The sequence below is a fragment of the Bidens hawaiensis genome, unplaced genomic scaffold, assembly GCF_021521415.1.
Source record: "Bidens hawaiensis isolate Kalapana, Puna unplaced genomic scaffold, B.hawaiensis_p1.1 tig00033794_1, whole genome shotgun sequence".
Lineage (NCBI taxonomy): Eukaryota > Viridiplantae > Streptophyta > Magnoliopsida > Asterales > Asteraceae > Bidens > Bidens hawaiensis.
Window position 1 is genome coordinate 23,974 of NW_027495800.1, and position 22,632 is coordinate 46,605.

The following is a 22,632-nucleotide window of genomic DNA, read 5'->3' on the forward strand; positions in this document are numbered from 1 at the left end:
ACATTGGGATAGTTACATACATACAAACATATATACATACATACATAGAGATGGTTGCATACATACATACACAGAGATGGTTACATACCTACATATATACATAGAGATGTTACATACATACATATACATACATACATACATAGAGATGGTTACATACATACATATATACATAGAGATGTTACATACATACATATACATACATACATAGAGATGGTTACATACATACATACATGGGGATGGTTACATACATACAAACATATATACATACATACATAGAGATGGTTGCATACATACATACATACATACATACATTGAGATGGTTACATACATACATGCATACATAGAGATGGTTACATACATACATACATACATACATACATGCATACATACATAGAGCTGGTTACATACATACATACATACATACATACATAGAGCTAGTTACATACATACATACATATACATACATACATAGAGATGGTTACATACATACATATATAGAGATGGTTACATACATACATACATACATACATACATACATAGAGCTGGTTACATACATACATATATAGAGATGGTTACATACATACATAGAGATGTTACATACATACATACATACATACATACATACATATAGAGGTTAACCTTGTAGTATTCTGATTGCATTCTTTCATTACACCTTTCAGTATGCATACAAAATCTAGGAATATTTCTTTCATGTCGTCGAGATAGATTGTTTATATTTTATTTTTTCTTTTCTTTAAAACCGTCTTAAATTAGAAAGAAATAATAAAAAATTAAATACCATATCCTGACGACATGTTGTCGGGATAGAGGGTTTATATTTTTGGGAAATACGTCAAGTTACCCGCCTTAATGGAAGATGCCCGCTATTATTTTTGGGAGTTCTATCCCGACAATATGTCGTTGGGATAGGTTGGACAAAACAACGCCGTTTCATAATATTAATAATATTTAAAACCAAAAAGGGAAAATAATACCTTATCCCGACGATTTGTTGTCGGGATAGGATGAGTGGATATAAAATCATAAAAACTCTGATATGCCACTAATCCTCTTATACTCAGCTCATAAAACCCATAAATAAGAACAATATATCCACCTCCGCCGTCCACCTCAAACGAAGCCGCATCCCAAATCCATCTGTGTCGCCGTCTCCGCCATTTCCGTCCACCTGTGTCGCCGTCCACCTCCGCCGTCCATCTCCGCTACGCAGCCCAAATCCACCTCTATTAAGTGAGTATTCTATACCTTATGTTGTAGATTAGGGTGTTTTTGCTCAATTGTTTGTTATTGTTGATATACACTATTAGCTCACAACTCAAATATGATGAATGTGAACTTTAAATGTTTGGTGCTCACAATTTGGTTTGGGTAGGTGAACTTTTTATACTTGTATATTTGACATGCTAAGAAACTAAATATTTATTATTATTAATATTTGTAAGTATAACTAACTAGTTTTGTAATATACACTGTTCTTTAGATAATATCAACAGTTATGTCAACAATCGATAAGAGTTGGATTGATTTGGACAACCGTAGTTCTCCTGTTTTTATTAATGGTTTAAAAAGCTTTATTATTATTGCCAAAAACCATGTCGATAGTAAAGGCAAAGCTCGTTGTCCTTGTAAAGATTGTGTCAATATAAAAAAGACAAGATTTGAAAACGATTTATGATCATGTAGATCCCGTGGATTTCTATGAGCGTATCGGATATGGCATTGTCACGGTGAGAAATTTCCTAATAACGACGAAGTTGCTGGTATATTTGCTCCAAGAAAAGCTCCAAGAACACTTCATACAACAACAAATCATGAGATGTTTGATTTGATTGATGATGTTATGGCTGAGCAGTATACAAATATAAATGAAGATGAAGCTGGTGGAATTGGTTTAGACAAGGAATTTGATCAGTTTTTTGAGGGCTCAATACCCCTTTATACCCGGAATGTAGTGGGATGTCTTCCCTATACTTCCTAGCGAAAATGATGCAGATTAAAGTCATCAACAAATGGACGGATAGTTCGTTTGACCAAGTTTTAGAGCTTCTAAGAGAGGCATTCCCGAAAGTGAAAAATATTCAAGCCTCACACTATGAAGCTAAAAAGTGTATTCAAACCAATGAATATGGAGGAGACAAAATCATTAGGATGGTTTGTACTGAACAACTGTGATGAAATTAACGCCTATAAGCAGTAAGTTTTTACATTTTGTTAATCTTCATTTTAGTTATATGATAAACTAACTTTAACCTTTTGTCCTTCATCTAGTGAATTCGAATCTACATTTCCCGGGCGAGACTTGAAAACACACTTTTTCTCATGGTTTAAGTATGAAGCAGATAAATCTTTGTTTTCATCATCATTTACGTCTCCAGAGAGTATCGAAGAATTAAAGGCATTGGCACATGGTCCGTTGAGTGCACATTCTTACACTGCTTGCATAGTGAATGGTGTTAGATTTGTTGTACATCGTCGTGAGGCTGGGCGCACTACTCAAAACAGTGGTGTGGTTAGTATTGGAGAAGATGGTAGTACATGGTATGGTCAACTAGAGGATCTTGTAAGTCCCCCCGGGGCGTCGCTGATCGATACGAGATCCGCACGAGGTCTAGGAGTGCGGAATCCTCCTAGACTCGTTTAATGGTGTAGAAGATGACGAACATGATTACACATAAACAAACACACGAACGAATAAACGAATCTGCAGATACTTTATATAATAACCAAACCACGTTACAAACCGAACAAAAACAAAGACACGGCCGACCTGAGGTGAGCTCTACCTCGGGCCGTCCCACACGACTCTCCCTCTCTGTTTCTCTCTAGACAATTGAACTGATCACAAAACACTCTGACTTTCTGGATACAAAACCCTAAACAAGACACACATATATATAGATAACCAACTTCGCGGGCTTGGGCTTGGGCCTGTAGGCGAAGTTGTTCTAACTTCGCCTATGGCGTCTCCGCTGGTCAGAATTGCATAGCGACGGTCACAAAATGCACCAACAGACTCCCCTTTGACCGTTGCTCTCAATTCTAACAAACACAAAAGATCATCTGTTACAAAGCATGCACCAACAAACTCCCTCTTAACTGATGATCTTCTGTTTGCTTCTTCTTGTAGGATTCGATTGCACTGTGATCTTCAAACTTGAACTTCACATATACATGCAACATCCATCCTGTCTTCAACCAGCCGTGTCTGAAACTGTCTTGTAGCTCCACAAATCTACCAATCACCCGACGTCTCCATATCAGATCTCCCCTTCAGTGTAAGCTCCTCCGACTATATCGATCGAGGTCTTTGACATGCATGCATCCCCGTGCCTAATTGATCATCTCAACCAATCACGTGAAGTTCTTCTAACTTCACCAACACGTGAAGTTGGGCTCCCTCCACAACTTCACCAACACGTCGGAATTGTATAGTAAGATAAGGTTCAATCTTCAACTACTCAACATCAAGTGATCAATTTCATCACAAAACCACCTTGACAGAATCTAACACACATGACCATTAATTAATCCGAAGCATCTTCAATCACCATGGATAACGATCAAGAACATAAACAAATTAATTCCCGATTAAATCCAACTTATTCCAAAATCGTAACAGGGTCCAATTCTCGAACGCCTTGAAAATAACATAAATAATATGCTCTGACCGCAATCCAGTAATGACGAAAACCTTCAGTTCGATTTGACTTTCTTCAGTTGGTCAACCTCGAACAACAACAATTTCTTTGCCCACAAACACCCAAATATGTGTCAATATCCAGTTTCAATCAATATCCCATTCACAACTTCAACTCCATATCCAGAGTTGACCCGTATTTGTTCACACGTAAGACCAAGAGGTACCAAGTTTCACTCGTTGCCGGAACAACACTTTCGGCCTCACAATAATCGTGTACACCTGGCCATACAGACGAAAACTGCAATCAATTTTTTTTTTTAAACTTCGCCTAAAAGTCAACTTCGCCCCTCATTAACTTCGCCTGGTTATAATTTCGTCTGGCTACTAACTTCGCCTAAACCCTTAAATTTAAGCGACAACTTCACCTGAACCCAATAACTTCGCCTACGGCGGCTGTTCGGCCAAAAACACATCAGAAACGTGCCAGAAACACCAAAACGCAGATCTCGAACCATAGCATAAGAGCCTAAGGCTCTGATACCACTTGTAAGTTCCAAGCCGGATCTACACAGGAGTATCTCGCAACACGAGGGTGTGGAATCCCCACGTAATACGATACGAGCATAAGATATATAATACGTTGAGACGATACACAAACCCACGTTACAATACTAATAAACACGTTGTATTGCAACTCTTCAACACGTGATCTCGAATATCACTTACACGTTCTGCCCAAAAACTCTGCCAAAAACCAAGCCGAAGTGAGGTTTTATAATCCTCGATAACTTCGCCTAACAGACTAGGGGAAGTTGTCACAACTTCGCTTGTCTACAAGTTCGCCTACATCCCAGGCGAACTTGTGTGACACAATATCCAAAACCAAAACAAACAATCTAACACAATTACAGACACATACAAAACACTAGATACTGAACTACTGACATTATGCACCAACATATCTTGGAGTTGAAATATTTAAATAGGTACTCTGTGGTGATTTTTCGTTGTAAATGGTTCAACACGTCAGGCAATAGAACAAAAAAGAAAGACAATATCACTACTATCGACGTGAGCCGTGAATGGTATGCCAATAAAAATTGGTATGATGATCAATTATATATTTTAGCCACACAAGCCAAACAGGTGTTCTATCTCCAAGATCCTTCTCGAACCACCGACAAGGTTGTGGAATATGTTCACCATCGAAAACTTTGGGACCATCCAAGTATGAGTGTCATCGATGAGGTAGATGTATTGCATGACACTCAATCATCTGATTATAACTTGGCTGTCGACTCAGACTGTGAAGTTGGTGAATCAAGTGAACGATCTGATTACTACTTGGCTGATGAAACAAATGTCTTACGGGGAACTCAATCACATCATTGTAACCTTTACGTCGACTTAGGCTGTTTGCCCAGGATAACGACTCGTGTTGATGGTGGTGAGCCTAGTTCAACTATCCCGATGTTAGTTGATGATGATGTCGACGACGACGACAACGATGATGATGATGATCATCATCATCATGCTAAAGAATAGGAAGATGACGATGATGATGACGATGATGATGATGGTGATGATGATGATGAAGCAAACCTTTCATACGAGGAAGACGACGAAATCAAGACAACCCCGATAACCATTTAGGCACATATTATGATAGTAATGAGTCTGATTAAATGTATGCTTAATATAAATATTTCTTAACATTGTTAAAATGTAATATTTTTGCTTATTATATGTTCATTGCACATCTCGAATTTGTAATTTTTGCAGGAATGGCAGATGTGGCCCGAGCACACGGGGGAGATGGTGGTAATCGACCACCTCGCAAGGACCTACGTAAGGTCCCTTCGAGATGCGATTCATGTAAGTTATTTGTTTCAATTAAATACATTATATCTTAAAATTAACTATATTTTTAATTTGCTAACTTTTTTATATGTGTATCATTGTAGCCATACCCAAAGTTACACGAGGTAGGGGGTGCAATAAGAAACTGATGGATAAATTTGAAAAAAATGGCAATAAGCCCTTGGATCTTCAAGTTGCTTTCGTTGGTAAACATGGCAAGTTTGTTGGAGAAAATCAATCTTCTTTTATTAGGTTCATTTCGACATCAATTTGGAACGAGTTTCCAATGTACTATCAAGGTTGGGATAGTGTTCCTCCAACGTATAAATATCAATTATGGGATGAATTATACGTAAGTATATTTTATAATGTTATATTTGTAATATATTGTTATATGTTTTCTAAGTATTTATTTTGGCAGCATTATTTTGATCTTGCTTCGCACACTATAGAAAAAGATCATTGGATTAAAGTTGAGGCTATAATCAACCGTGAATGCCATAGGGCTTATACGGAACGAAAAAGTGAGTTAAAGACTCATTTTGACTTCATAGATGGACGTGACAATACCAAACTCGCTAAACTATGTCCTCCAAGTGACTTTAACGAGGATCGTTGGATTGAATTGATTGATAAGCTCTTCTCAGATAAGAAATACCTAAACCGATGTGAAGCAAATAAGAGAAACCGACAAAAACACCATTATGTGAGTTGCCACGGGAGCCAATCTTACACACAGAAGCGATGGATGCAGGTAAGAACAATGTTACTGTTATACAAAGACATGCAAATTTAACCGCATGCAAAAAGGGTTAGTATTAACTTTTTCAATATATATAGACCAAAAACAAAGAAGAAACAAGTTATATCGAGGGTTTTGAGGATACCCGCAAAAAGGATGGTGAATGGGTCAACGAAGCAGCACGATTAGACTTTGTAAGTAATTCGGACCTACTTGTATTTATTTTGGTCAAAATTGCCCATTTCAACCAAAACTTATATATTTTGGTCAACTAAAGTGTGTTCGGGCCAAAATGAGCATAACACACTTTGAATAACTCAAAATATGCGAGTTTTTGTTCAAATTGGTCAAATTACCCGTTTTAACCAAAACATATGTATTTTGGTCAACTAAAGTGTGTTCGGGCCAAAACGAGCATAACACACTTTAAATAACTCAAAAATATGCAAGTTTTGGTTCAAATGGGTCAAAATTACCCATTTCTACCAAAACTTATATATTTTGGTAAACTAAAGTGTGTTCGGGCCAAAACGAGCATAACACACTTTAAATAACTCAAAATATGCGAGTTTTTGTTCAAATGGGTCAAATTACCCATTTTAACCAAAACATATATATTTTGGTCAACTAAAGTGTGTTCGGGCCAAAACGAGCATAACACACTTTAAATAACTCAAAAATATGCAAGTTTTGGTTCAAATGGGTCAAAATTACCCATTTCTACCAAAACTTATATATTTTGGTCAATTAAATTGTGTTCGGGCCAAAATGAGCATGTATTACGTTTATTTTTTTTAGGAATGACTTAAAGCGGAAAGAACAAGAATTGATGATGGATCGGATGATTATTGCGATTCACAAGTTTTTCTAAATGTTTTCGGTGAATCACGCGGGCATCTACGGGGAATTGGACGAATTGCAAGAAAGGCGACACCACCTGTTGCACCTAAATTTGGATCTTCCTCCGGACCATCACAACAAGATTGGCAAGAACGTTTAAAAGCCGAACTTCAACAACAACAACAAAGTCAAATGCAAGAGATGTTTGCAAAAATGTCACAAGAGTTTGACAAAAAACTTGAAGATGCCAAGAAACAATGGCAACATCGACCTTATGAAAGCGAAGATGAAAGTCAATGGCATTTTAGTTGTGTTTCAATTGGATAACTCTTTTTTTTTTGTTTTTGAACAAATTGACGGGTCGAATGTCATATGTTTGGTATGTTTGATGTTGGATAATTTAAGTTTATTAATTGTGTATTATGGATTTTGATTTTGGTGTTTTGGAATTAGCTGAAAAGCAGGTCGAAATCTGGAAAACTGCGGAAAAAATACAGCTGAATGAAATAATTTTAAGCTCTATCCTGACAACATGTCGTCGGAATAGTAAAATGAATAAAATAATATTAAAGTCAATCCCGCAACATGTTGCCGGGATAGAGTTTGATATTATTTTATTCGTTAATATATACCGACGAAATGTTGTCGGTATAGAGTTTATTATTATTTTATTCATTTTACTATTCCGACGTCATATTGTCGGGATAAGATTTTAATATTTTATTAAAATATTTTTTTTATCTTTTTATTAAAGAATAAAACATTTTCTTAAAAAATGTTTTTTGTAATATTTATCCCGACGACATGTAGTGGGGAAAGAGTTTATGTTTTTTCGGGACGAAGCTATGACGACAACACTTTTCCCGACTATTTATCGTCGGGATAGAAATTTTAGAGTTATACCAACTACATGTTGTCGGGAAAAGTTCAGAAATAGTTGTCGGGATAGGTCTGATTTGTTATAGTGTGGTCCGTGTATGTGTACATGGTACATATAGTATTTGTTTTCACAAAAAGGCTTACTAAGATATGTATTAGGTGATCAACCGTTTTGTTGAATACTATGGTGGTTAGTGTGTGAACCAAAAAGAAAATTATTTCCTTTCATATTATGCTCTATGACACGTCATCATGTTTCTTTGACCCTTTTTTGTGTGTAAATAATAAGGGTATCCTTAATTTTATTTATTATTATTATTTTTTAATTTCAATAGGGGCATATTATAAACATTCAAAAACATAACCGGTAGACTAGAGACTCTTAAAGACCACTCCAACAATTATATCTACTCCTTTAGCACGATACATAACACGTTTATATAGTCATATACTCGTCTTAAACTCTCTTTGTCGCTATATTTTATCATTTAACTCAAACAAGTGTCTTGTATTGTTCTTATAGTTCTTAACATAATATTGATTACGTATTGAACATATGGTTTTAGAATGTTATATGTTTCATTATAAAGTAATAAGTTTTTAAATTGTAACATAAAGTATGTTAATTAAATGAAATAGGAAGACCTAGCTTTGAAAAAGATGTGGCTGCCTAGAAATTACTTTGAAAGAACCACTAAAATCTAATGGTCAAATAATAGTATGGTGTTTGGCCCTTGAATAGTTGAATGTCCAATTAAGTGGACCTCCCACTTGCAAGAAGTGACAGCAAAGTATTGTAGACACCATTTATTGTTAAAAAGATCTAATTTATATCTTTATTTTATTTACATAAAAATAAACGAGTTAATACAGAGGAGTAACTATATGAGTTTGAGTAATATACGAGGTTTGATCTTATTTGTTAGTTATATTCAAAAATGTATTCTTCTTTATTTTTAATTTTTTATATGAACCATTGAGACTTTTCAAATATTATCAGTTTCATCTGATACGTAACTCCGTCTATTAGACGGTGTTTACAAATAAACTAGAAACATATAAATGACAAAATTCTATTGACTTAAAGTTAAAGATAAATGGAGTTATTGAATTGGAAGGAAGTGACAAAATTTATAAAACCTCGTACAAATGATTTTATATATCTATTTATTTATTTTTTTGGGATAAAATTGGCAAATGTAAAGCTCATGAATGATTTCTGCAATTTATTCTTATAAAAATCTGACAAATTCCCTAATTAATTACAATGAATTTTAAGTCTAGTTTCCAAAAAGAATATTTTGACTATCATGTTTGATTTCGTTTTCATTTAACACGTAAATGAGTGAAGTAGTTTCGTTCTCATTTACGTTATAACAATTATCAAGCACTTTTTTTTATTATTAGTTGTGTATAATTTCTGTGAAACTTCCAAGTCATTTATCTCGCGTTTAAAGATAGTTTGTACCTTTTTTCCTCTTCAAAATGTTTAGTGGTATACTCACATGGCGAGGCCCGGTTAATTTTTGTTTATTGGTTAAAAACGAATTAACAATCAATATTCGGTTTTCAGATTTTCATGACCGTCGTTTTGGTTTCAAACGGTCCAGTTAATTAAATTTAAAGAAGGTGATTCGGTAATTTGGTTAACCATTGTTACTGTCGACTATGGATGAGGATGAATTTTTAAATTATTTTGAAATATTAAAACCTAAAACTTAGATAAAGAACATATCCGAACCATTCCTGGGTTATTTAAAATCAACTAACAATAACCGAACCATAAAATGTAGATAAAACACAATCATATCCGAACATTGGTTCTTAAAAATCATGCTTGTGTTGATCTTACTGGGGTGTCCCCTCTTGTCGGGCTTAGGGACACCGGGTTTGTTGCTAGGCAGACCGTGCTAAAGGCAGAAGCAGGAAAAATTGCTAAGCATGAGAAGGCGTGTGCGGAGAATTAACACGTCTTCATTCCTTTTGCTTTTGATACATTTGGGTCTCTTGCTCCCGATGCTGCTACGTTTCTAAAAAGAGTTTAGCGGGTCGTGCACAGTAACTCAACGACGCCGAAGAACAATAATTTTATATTCAGTAGGATCAGTTTTGCCTTTTATTTGAATTCAAATTATGTACGACTTTTTGTTCTTAATCGGTATAGTTATTTTGGTTACGATTTAATTATTCGGTTATGCTAATATGAATAAAATTATATTAGAATTTTAATTCTTAAAGTAATTATACAAGCAGCTACATATTAAACTAATTATAATAATATTTATCGGGCAATATTTATATAACTTAGGGGTTATTTGGTTGTCTCTTGATAATTCAATTAAGAGTCTATCTATGAATGAATAAACACCGAAATGTGTTTGGCTCACCGATCATAAACCTCTTAATGAATCATGGAGCCTATCAATCAATCAAGATTTATAAACATGTTGAATGAAGTCTCTGTATCAGTAAGCTCTTCTAATGACTCGGGTGACGGGTTTTGAAAAAGCTCCTTAATTTCATAGAAAATTTTGAACTTGCTTTTAGTAAGCAAAGTCGTGGTGGTTTCTTGCAAAGATTTGAGTCAAATAATATATGAATAAAGCAATACCAAAAGAAGGCATCATCATATATGCTCAACTAATATCAATGAGAATATGGAATGAATATTTAATTCCTATTTTATTTTTAGCATAAAACTTTAATTCACGCAATCTATCGTATTATTATTTTTACCATTTTAGTTATAGATATAATTAATTATTACTACAAATCGGATGTTTGCTAACAATACGTTTGGTCACGCACTGCAAATATGTTTTCTAATAGTGGAGTTTCGGAATCTATAATAAAAAAACATTGTTAATACTTAGTATGAGGATGTAGAGCTTGCCAATACGAGTAATCTTTCTAAAATGCATTAAAGAAAAAGAATTTCTTAAAGTTCAGTGATATAGTAACTCTATTAAAGTTTAGAATTGATACGTAATCATACAAAGAAAAGAAAATTGTTGAAGTTCAAGTATATAATAATTCTATTAAAGTTAAAAATTGATACGTAAATCATAAAAAAAAGATTTTAAAGTTGATAGCTTGATCGAAGTTTAGGGGTGAAACGCCAGTGATTAATAAATAGAAATTAAAATTAAAATGGCCCCAAACAAACAGCCACATGGCCCACCCATGAATTACACGTGAAGATTCTAATGCTTGAATAGAGTTGTATACTTGTATGTCCTTGTGTTGGTGGCTTGAGTCAATACTCGATAGGGGTGTGCATCTGCCGGGTTGGGACGGTTTTTGTCAAACCCATAAACGTAACCAATATTGCAGTTAATAGATAACTATAACCATAACCGATCGGTCATGGTAGTTGCGGTTAATCGGTTATAGCGAGTCGGTATGGGTCGTTTAACCGCAACCAGAATAAGCAATCATTCCGCATGATTGCGAACACTGAATAGTCGCTAACTATATTGTGAAATTCAAATATATGTTGTTCTTTTTACTGCAATTTATGTAATATACATATCTAATTGACATATTAATTATTTGAAATGATAATTTGGATGGAATTTCATAATGACAATTATGAAACATGGAATGAATATGGTAACCAATATTATCAATATTATTGGTCTAAATCCTAGTTGGTGTTGAGAATTTTTAATATGTAACAACAATAAGTGTAAAAATATCCTATTCATGCACTACTTCTAATTTCCAAACCCTTATTTCTCGATTACTAGTTACATAAATGGGGAGGTTCGGTTATGGCGGGTTTGGAATTAACATTAACCAAAACCGACCCACAAATGGCGGTACTCACAAATTCATTAAACCGACCCACTGGTTATATCGGTTATCGGTTAAAATCGGTTCGGTTATATCGATTATGGTTCGGTTTGCGATTATGACGGTTAATTTGCTCACCCCTAATACCCGATATCCCTTAATAAATCTAAAAGTTTCGGGTTCGAGTTTTATGAATAAGAAATACATTTGTCTTTAAAAAATTGTAGTTTTATATAATCAATGTCATAAAAGTAGGTTTACAAGGTCGAGCACTCCCTGAGTATTCACTATAATGTACGTCACCGATGCGAATTTATTTAACTCCGCATAATTATTAAGAATCGATCAAAGGTGCTAATACTTAGCTAGAATCACATCTATGTCAGTGAACCTAGACTGATATAGGCTTGAACAATAAAACATAATTCGTATTTCTATAATATTAAAGAACAAACATAATTTTTTTTAATTAATGGTTAGCAATTTTTATGATAATTTATTATTTAAAAATGTATTTCTCCTACGTATATTAATATTCACATATTTTGTTATAAATATTAGGAACTTATGATATTTGATATATATAATATCCAAAAATGAATTTTTTTATATTTATCATGTCCTAGTACTTTCTTAGTACTCCCTGAGTACTCCGAGTACACCCAACTCCTCAGTCAGCTATCTAGGGTTCCACCTGCGACTTTTACAACCTTGCATATAATACTTTATATATGTTTAAAATCCTTACTGGTACATTACTAAATAGTTTACTTAGGGAATGTTTGAAACCCACCACCTCAGCCATTAAAAGGGTTAGGTGCAGTTTGTTATTTAAAAAATAAAATTTCTGTAGTTTGCAGACCACGTCGGCAAACCTCTGTAGAAGCGCAGAGACCTCTATAGAAACGTAGCAGAAGAGGTGGACCAAATGTTTGCAGTTGGTAATAAGAAAGCTGTTTGTTTTTTAACTTTTGTAGACTGCTAAAATAAACTAAAATTTAAACAAGCTAATGTTTTAAACTAAAAGAGTTTTTCGAACATTGAAATTTAAATAATAGTTATACAACACTAAAATAATATTCATTAAACCATAAAAATATATTTTTAAATCAATCATTCCATACTTTGCATTAACTGCTTAGCAATTTTACCTCGTAAAAACTATGGAGGGGAGACGACCGGTGGAGGAGCGAGAGGTGGTGACTAGGGTTGACAGTCTGCGAAGGAGAATTATAGTTTATGATGTTAGAAAGATCTTAGAAAAGGTAAAAAGAGGCTAGGCCAAATTGACTCCAAGAAGAGCCTGCACAAATGTTTTTAATGAAATTTTTACGAGAAAACAAACACTTTGCAGAAACTTATGTCTACACGATGCAGCAGAAGAGCTCTCACAAAGTTTTTTTTTTTTTTAAAAACAAACACCACTTAAGATGCTCCATTCGGCATGTTTATAAATCTGACCAGGTAAAAGATTCCATGACCGATTCAAAGATTTCGATACAATGAACCAAACACTCCTTGTGCTGACGTTTTACATGTAGTCTCTTAAATTAATCATTAATATGCTACCAAACAAACCATTAAACGATATACTTCATTAAAGATGTTTACCTTATAATAAAATCGTCTTAAGATGTAAACTCAAAATTGATATAATTTTTTCTTTTTAAACGACAAATTACAAACTATCTAACTCTACTCTTTAGTTATATTTTTTCTATTAACTACGAGACTTGAACCCATCTATTTTAAAAAGGATAAAACATTATCCAAATTTTTGATACCAGAAGATTAATAACGTCTGAACTAACACTCTTTGAATATGATGTTTGTTTTTGGAGCATTGTATGAAAAGTCACAATAAAGCATGGAATTTATTGATCTAACAATTTTCAAGCAGTTTCTTTTTCACTTGTGTATAACTTCTAGCGATCTTCCAAGAAATTTAAAGACGTTAATTTGTTTTTTAGTATTCACATTAACAAACTATAAAGACTTATCTATAATAAGCAAATAAAAAGCTTGTTTAAAATAAAAATGAGCCAAATCACAAATGTGTATAACGACTCTAAGGTCAGTCAAACTTATACTCACGGTATAAAACTCTAAAATTATTTTATTTATAAAATGACTTGTCCTATTGTGATAATATAGTTTATAATCACCATTTACACGTTAACAATAACATAGTATAGATTTATGATCATCATTATCACATTAACAATTAATAATACAGTTTTTTTTATAATCGTCATTAACACATTAATAATAAATATACAAATACATTTAGGAAAATAATTTTTTTTTGGCTTATTCGACAATTACAAAGAATATTGGTTTTCGGATGTTTCCTCTTGCACCAATTTTTGTTAAACTTTTATGTTATTAAATAAATAATTAGAAGATAGGTCTGGTGAGTTTCCCTTTAAGGCTATGTGTAGTGGAGGGGCTGCAAAATGGGGCGTTTTACGTCATGTGGCGCTCAGTCAGCAAATGGTAGGTTTTTGTTTTTGGTGTGTAATGATGTAGGGGCTACAAATAGTAATATAATAATAATATATATATGTATATATATAACACACACAACATATTAAATTAATATTATTCTCCACAACAATTCGCCGGACAAGAATATGTCGCTCCCCATCAAATCGCCCCTTTTGTAGCCCAGGGGAGCGGTGTTCACCTCAAATATCGCCCCATTTCTCTTGTTTTGTCGCCCCACTACATATGGCCTAAGTATATGATATGTAGACCACGTAATAGCAAAGCCGTTAAAGCATGTTTTTAACCAATCAACGAAATCTATTTAGTAATCAATAATTGACTATAACTGCTTAACTAATATTTAGTCCCATATGAAAACTTTGAGCTTATTTTTCAACGATTGGGCATGCAAAGATGGAAGATCCCATAGCACTCATTCAACATACGTGAATATACAAGGTTTTACTCATTTCGATTGTGGCTAAAACATCATTCACCTAATTAATACGACCATAAAAGCTATCTCAAAGGACAAAGTTTTTTTTAGCTTCTTCGTCGTAGGATAACTTTGGTAACTCGGCTTTCAACTTGCCAGAAATAGAAGAACGAAAAATGAGATGTTTTGGACAACTCCTTTGAACGAATTAAAATTAAGTGTTTGAAAGTAAAATGGTAAACACTGACTAAAAATAAGCATGCTTGAAAAACACATGGCAAACGGTTGAAACAAAAATCATATCATATGATATTGCGAATAGTGTGTTTTAAGTTATATCATATTGTTAAATTAATCCTAACAAACTAAAAAAAAACATTTTATTTAATTTATTCAAAAGGTAATTTAAATGACGGTATTTAACTTCTTTGTTTTTCCCTATTATTATCCTCATAGACCACACCAAACAAACCTCTCCACTGTGGTGCTCGTCCACCCTCCCCCAAGTTTGTAATCCCATATCTGCAATGGACTTTGTTTGTGGGCCACCCTCTCTTGCACACACACTCACATACACACATATTATGTGGATCATATAATATAAATAATAATCATAGATATCATAAAATATTATAAATTTGGAAGAGACAAGCAACGCAACTGGAAGCGGTTCTAAGAAAGGAAATGCAAAGATAAATATGTTTAACATATAAGATGCATCCGACAATCAGAAATAGAAATAAACAAGAGTATGCCAAATGAATGTTCAAACTCCAAAGGCATTAGAAATAACTAATAGTTTAGTTAACTCTTGTAAACATCTTGTAAACTCGTTTAAACGAGAAATTTTGTAACAAGAAAAGGGTAGTTAAATCCATAATGTATATAAAGAAAGATATTAGCATATAGATAGTGTCTTTACACAAGAATGCTAATTCAAAAGAAAAGAGAGAATTAAATTTTAAAAATTTTTGATATACAAGAGACTATATATTTAATATAGTTTATCATCTATAGAAAGATGAAACAAAGAGAATGATGAACTAAACTAGACATAAGAGCATGTCTTTTCAAAGTAAATCAGTTATCCAAACTTTGAAAGTTCAAAGAATTAAACTGATAAACCAAAACAGAAAGAATCTGTCAAGATCATGAAGCAAAGGATTACGTGACTCAAGTATAGATATCTTGAAAGTTATCAAGATGAGTAAATTAAAAGGATTTGATAGTTTGAATCCAAGAAGCAATCTAGTTAATATCAGTAAATGTTTAGAATACAAAAGGTAAGGTAAATAGTTAAACACAATTGGCCACTGTGCTTAGCAATTTACAATTACTTATGATATTCTGAACTATTAACTGAATACATCATCCAAAGGTGTGAGTTAACAGCAAATCATGAATTGCAAACATTCAAGCAGTTCGAGTTAAGCTCAAAGAAACAAATTAGATAGAATCTGATCGTAAATCGATAAGCAAGGAATCACTCATAGCAAATCTAGAGGATGAGATTTATTCCAAGTTGGGGAGTATGTAATATCTCCAAAAATTTAATCCAGATTTAACAACTTAGTAAAGTTGAAGGATCAAAATTATTCTTCAAAGTAAGAAATAAGAAAAGTTAATTAAGGAAATAAAAAATATTTCATAAGGAAATAAAAATATTTAATGAATAAGTTCAACCCATGTTAAGAATATGGAAAAAGAGAATTCATCCCACATGGAAAGATGAAAGAAAGTAGAAGCATTGCACATAGGTATAAATAAGGAAAATAAACTCAATCCCACTTTAAAAGTGAAAAAGATTTGGAAGCTCTTTATAAAGAGATAAATTTCCATAGTAATATTCTTTTATGCCTAGCATGCACACAGTGGTCCTAGCAGAATGTGGGAAGCACCCGACGGGCACGAGCGAGGACGAGGGCCAAGATGATGGCGGAGGCGACGACGACGGCGAATGGCGAAGGGTGCAATGTGACGCTTTGATGACGCACTTTGCACTTCGCACGCTCACATAGTCACGAGCCGCTTGAGAGCTGCCTTATTATTTTTGGAAAGCGAAAGCAAGAGCAAGACGTGACAAGGAATCAAATGACAAGGGATTAAAAATGAAAATTCGAATCTAGGAACCCATCGCGATACGCGATTAGTCCAAGAATAAGACCATCGCGATACGTGATGGTCCATTATGACTCAGCAACATGTGTCGCATCCGGGTGGCACGTGACAGATGCTAGGGCTGAGTCATCATGCCATGTGCCTTTTTCCTGCCATCGCGATACGCGGCGTCTTAAGGGGAAGGGTCCATCACGTATTGCTCTGGGACCCAAAATCAGCTATATATAAAAGGGGTTCACGACACACTCTATTCACACCAAAATCTCACTCTTACTCTCTCTCTCTCTCACACATACACAACCTCGTTTTGTGTGCCGAGCATTGTTTTGCATGCCAACCTCGTAGCACGTGCCCAGCTCCGAAGTTCCGACGGTTTAAGTTCTTGTACGCGATATAGAGTAGAAGTGGTGCTCATACAAGCTTACGTGTATTAACTCCGAATACTCGCGTAAGGTAGGAGTTCTGCCTAAGTTATTATTTTATTATTTTTATGGCTTAGACCCTAGTCAGGGGTACAGCCTAGACCTTGATCAAATTAAAAGGTAATAATTAAAATAAAATTTCTTTATGATTAATGTAAGGCCCCGTTCCCGGTAGCCCTACTTTCGTGTTGGATTTACTCATAAACACAGTTCTAAATATCAGAGTTAATTAAAACATTCGCGGAATATAAAAGCTTTCGTAAAACATTTCATAGCAAAACACATCTTTTCTTAAAGCAACATCTTGTCTTTCAAAATAAACAAAACATTAAACTTAAACGTCTTGAGTCTTCCGATGCCAGCCTCTTTTTCAGTGCCATGTGTTTCCTCAAGCGAGCTGCCTCATCCTACTCACCTGCGTGCATACTAAAAGTCAACTACGCTTAGTGAGTTCTAGTTAATCATACATTATACAATACACATAAACTTATATCCTTTCAATCATACTTTCATACTTTCTTTTGTACTAACTTGCTTTCATATCTTATGTTATAAAGAGCATTACGCCCTACATTCCTCGAGTATTATTAGGGCTCGGTACCCTCCTTCCTCGAGTATTATTAGGGCTCGGTACCCTCCTTCCTCGAGTATTATTAGGGCTCGGTACCCTCCTTCCTCGAATATTAGTAGAGTTCGATTCCCTCTTCGTTACCATACAACCATACATCATACCTCGAGTATTATTAGGGCTCGGTACCCTTTTCGTAACCATACAACCATATAACCATCCTTTCCTTCTTTTATTAACATTATCACGTTCATACACATAAGCATACGTATCATACTTACCTTATACATAGCGTTACAACCTGACAGTACGTGCAATATCCGAAGATCGTTCACGTACCATCAAGCAATCATTCATACATTCACATTATTCACATAAGGCATACACTTATCTCTTAGGATAAGCGTATTAACAAACATATTGAGTATGCACACAGCCCTGAAAACATAACACATAATGGGGCTAGAAACTCACCTGAATCCAGTTACGCTCTCCGTTAATCGTTATTCCCTTCTTGAGCTGTGCACGACTAACTGTATAATATTTACATGTATCAATTAACTACTACTACTCATGTTGTATTTCTATCTTTATATAACCCACAACGAACGGGGGTCCGGGGGCAGCGCCCCTGGCAACGGGGTCTAGGGGCGGCAGCCCCTAGCAGGGTCCAAGGGGCAGAGCCCCTGGCTGGGGTCGAGCCAGGTCAGCTTGGAAAAATTTTATTTCCATTAACTGTCTTAACACATTTTCCATTAGCATTTTGAATCATTGAATAATATGTTACTTAAAAGTTCAAGGGCTTATTTGTAATTAAATCATTCTTTTCTAAGTCCAGGGACCATTCTGTCATTTTATTAAACTTTCTAGTTCGTTATTCAGTCTTTAACGAATTGACTTATCTTAGCGAACTGGTCATTTGTAACGAACTGAACCCTCTAACGAACTGGACCTCTGACGAATCCGTCCTTGTACGAACCAGTCCACATAGCGAATCAGTTCAAGTAACGAATTGGACCTTCTAATTCGTTATCTCCTTTAACGAATGGCTATAACGAAATGGGGGGGGGGGTTAATTCGTTATCTTTTCCTTAACGAATCAGGACACGAACTAAGGCTAGCTCATTATCTTTCCTCAGCGAATCTACTTAACGAATCACCCTTAATTCGCTAAATTCCCGTTAGCGAACTAGGGCTAGGTCAGGGAATGTCAGAACATTACCTGACATACCCTTAACCTCGTATTACTTTTCCGGCGCCGTCATTGCCGGAAAGCCTCCGGAAAAACGCGAAATCACCGGAAAAACGATTTTTAACTCGTTTTTCACCGTTTTTCGCCCCGTTTGATCCAGATCTGAGCTAGGGTGATCCCTAAGCTCATCATAGGTTCGGTTTATACCCAATTCCACCCGGATCTCGTGATTTAAACGGTTTAACGGTGTCGGCTCGTCGTTACGCGACTATAACTAACGGTTTAGGCTCGTACAATATTAAACTATCATTACCTCAGGTCGGTGCTCGGTTTCCTTCTTGATTTCGGCTAGAGAGAGGCTAGAGAGAAATCTTAAGTGTGTGTTTTGGGTGGTGTATGGAATATATGTGAATGAGAATTAAATGGATATTAAGGGTTTATATATTTATGGATCATTGGCTTAAGCCCATGGTCTTTCCTTCTTTCTTTCCTAACCCAAGTCCATAACCCATATTCATTTACCCAGCAATGGCCCAACTCGTATTCTATTTATCTAAACCGATAACGACCCACTATGAAATAACGAAATTTATTTTTTTATTATAATAACCGAAAGTAGGATGTTACAATTAAGAAATACAATAAATATAAACAAAGGTTATAGCTAAAATATAGTTTATTCATAGTTAAGAAACATAAACATTCACATACATAAGAATATAGTTAAAATAATATTTCTTTATGATTAAGAAAGATAAGCTTTTATCTATAAAGGGTATAGTCGAAAAATAGTGTTTTTTCATAATTAAGAAACATAAGATTTTATATATCAAGGTTATATACAAATGATGTTTCATCTTGAAGAAGAAACATATCATAGATATTTCTTCTTTGAGAAGAAACATAACACATGATTGGCAAATAAAAAGAAGGAATTTATGTCCAAAATATTTTATTCAAACAAATGATTAATCAAGGTTTAAAGCTATCAAAATCAAAATAAAGGTCTGTAGCCGGATTAAGAGACGATCCAAATATTTATATAAACCTGTTTTATTATAGGTTAATCAATCAATCATTCATAAGTGTTTTCAAACGAGATCACCACATCATTCAGAACAGACAATCACAGGTGAATACGTTAAACCTTTTCAATCAGTCAAGATTAACAGGTTGTTTATATTAAACAAAGTCAGTCAAATATATATGAGATAAAGTGATCTCTAACATAAAGATTTAAGGGATGACGTGATCCCTAAGTTTACAAGATTGAAAATAAAAGTAACTCAGACCGAGTACACATGTGTCTGGATCCAAACATAATTTATTTAGTCTTTCAATCAAGGCTACGTGGCCGCAGACTAGAGATTATAATAAAAGTTCTCCAATGGGCGTCAGTTCCCAGAGAACCATAATTGTGTGTGTATGGCAATGGCACCAATCCCAGAAATAAGAGACGTTTCTGCTGAGATTGTTCAAGAAAACTATCATGTCAATCAAAGAAAGATTTATTAAATGTTTTTAGAGTCAACGATTCACTAGCATATAGCTGACGTATTTTTACAACATTTCAGGAAATAAAGTTAACACATGTAGCAGGGAGTTATAACCACTCATGGAGTTAGATGCTCGCAAGGTAGAGATGACTCATTTTTTAATTATTAAAATATTACAAACAATATTTAAACAATGTTTATAAATTATTCACTTGGATATTTATTATCTGAGAAGCTTTTCAAATAAGTTGAATATTTTATTATTATAAATAAAGGGTTTACAAATAAATTAATGTTTCAAAATATATATTAATATTTTATTATAAATAAAGACTCCCGCTAAATAACCGCAACTCTGATATATTTAAAAAACATGAACCAACTATTGCTCCCACGCCTAGGCCCTAAATCGAAGTGTGACAATTATTGTCATTTGGTAAGCAAAAAAAATAATAATTTAATCTACCTTAAACCTTGTGTTTTTCAAACTAAGACACTGTGACCGGGACGGAGTGAGTATCATTTTTTTTTAATTTGATATTAATTTTTATTATATCCATATTTTATAGGATTTTCATATCAATATTTGATAAGATTAATATTTAATTATATGAGATGTTACCTGTTTAAAAGCTATTTGGTTTTGGTGAGACCTATACCCGTGAATTCGGGTAAAAAACATAAAAAGCTTCCATTTACAATTAAAACAATCTGATGGTTTGAGAGGATGTTTAGAACAACCAGAGAGCTTTTAAATATTTCTTATATATATATATATATATATATATATATATATATATATATATCAAGAGATAACCCCACCCTATATATATATAATCTCTTGATATATATATATATATATATATATATGTATAGGATTAGGATCATGTTTGAACTATTTTGAAATTGGGAAATTTGAGAACCATTTTAGACCACAAAAAACACTCTTCTTAAAAAAATACAAAAAGTAAAAAAACCAAAAAAAATTATTTTTCATCCCGGTTTTATAAAAAAATTGAAAAAAAATATCGGTTTAACACATATGTGTAATACTTATTTTTTAATTTTATACATATGTTATACACATATGTACAATTTAAGGTAAATGATAATGTACTAGAGATTAAATGAAATTATACACATGTGTATAATACGAAATGTTTTTTTTTGTTTTTTTATGAAACCGGAATGAATTGTAAGAATTTTGGTATTTTTACTTTTTAAAATTTTTTGTTTATTTTGGTTTTATGATTTTTTAAATATTTTTAGAGGTTTTTTTTTGTGGTTCAAAATGATGCTCAAAGTTATCAGTTTTCAAAGGGTTCTTTTAGGATCCCTACCCTATGTATATGTGTATATATATATATATATATATATATATATATATATATATATATATATATATATGGGTTGCTATCATTTAAGTATTCTAAAAAATTAAGAACTCTTAGGAACTCTAAACAACCAAACATTTTTTTAATTTGATTTATATGTATTAACATTATTCAATAATAGTTTTATCATATTTTATATAAATTCTTTTGATTACATATATTAATCAAAAGTTTACATATGTGTAAAATTTATGTACTAACAAATTTACATATGTGTAAAACAAAACATAGATCTGTATAAAAACTAATTTTCAAAATTGTAATTTTAAATATAGATATAGAAAAATGATAAAACTACACTCAAATAACATTGACATACAAAGAATTTTATAAAAAACGTTAGTTTTCAACGGTTCCTTCAAACTTTTAAATAATCTAGCAGTTCTGTAATGGTACTCATCATATATATATATATAGGAGAAGGATCATGAGAGAACTCCTTGCTAGGGAGAGAACTAGAGAACTCTTAAATAGAAGGTTATTTTTGTATATTGCTCAAAAATGGAGAAAAACTCAGGTATTCTCTGTTTGACCCACATTCCTCTGTTCAACGATCCCAATAGAAACCCTAGTTCAAGCAGAAATTAGCACATGAAAATCAGAAATCATGACAAATCGGTTATTCTAGACCCTAATCAACGATTATTTCAATCGTTTAACATTGCAATTGCATGTTTTTGTAAGCTGATTGTTGTCTTCTTTACTCGTTCATGATTTTTAATTGATTTACAGTTGTTTTACT

General features: G+C 33.6%; 1 protein-coding gene across 1 annotated transcript; it reads left to right on the forward strand.

Moving 5' to 3' along the window:
• The first annotated feature begins 1,220 nt into the window (after positions 1-1,220).
• On the forward strand, positions 1,221-7,391 carry LOC143585287 (uncharacterized). The gene is made up of 6 exons (XM_077067106.1): positions 1,221-1,251; positions 5,444-5,536; positions 5,626-5,873; positions 5,943-6,275; positions 6,362-6,457; positions 7,062-7,391. The coding sequence occupies exons 2-6, from the start codon at positions 5,446-5,448 to the stop codon at positions 7,065-7,067; spliced, it is 774 nt and encodes a 257-aa protein (XP_076923221.1). The 5' UTR covers positions 1,221-1,251; positions 5,444-5,445; the 3' UTR covers positions 7,068-7,391.
• The last annotated feature ends 15,241 nt before the right edge of the window (positions 7,392-22,632 follow it).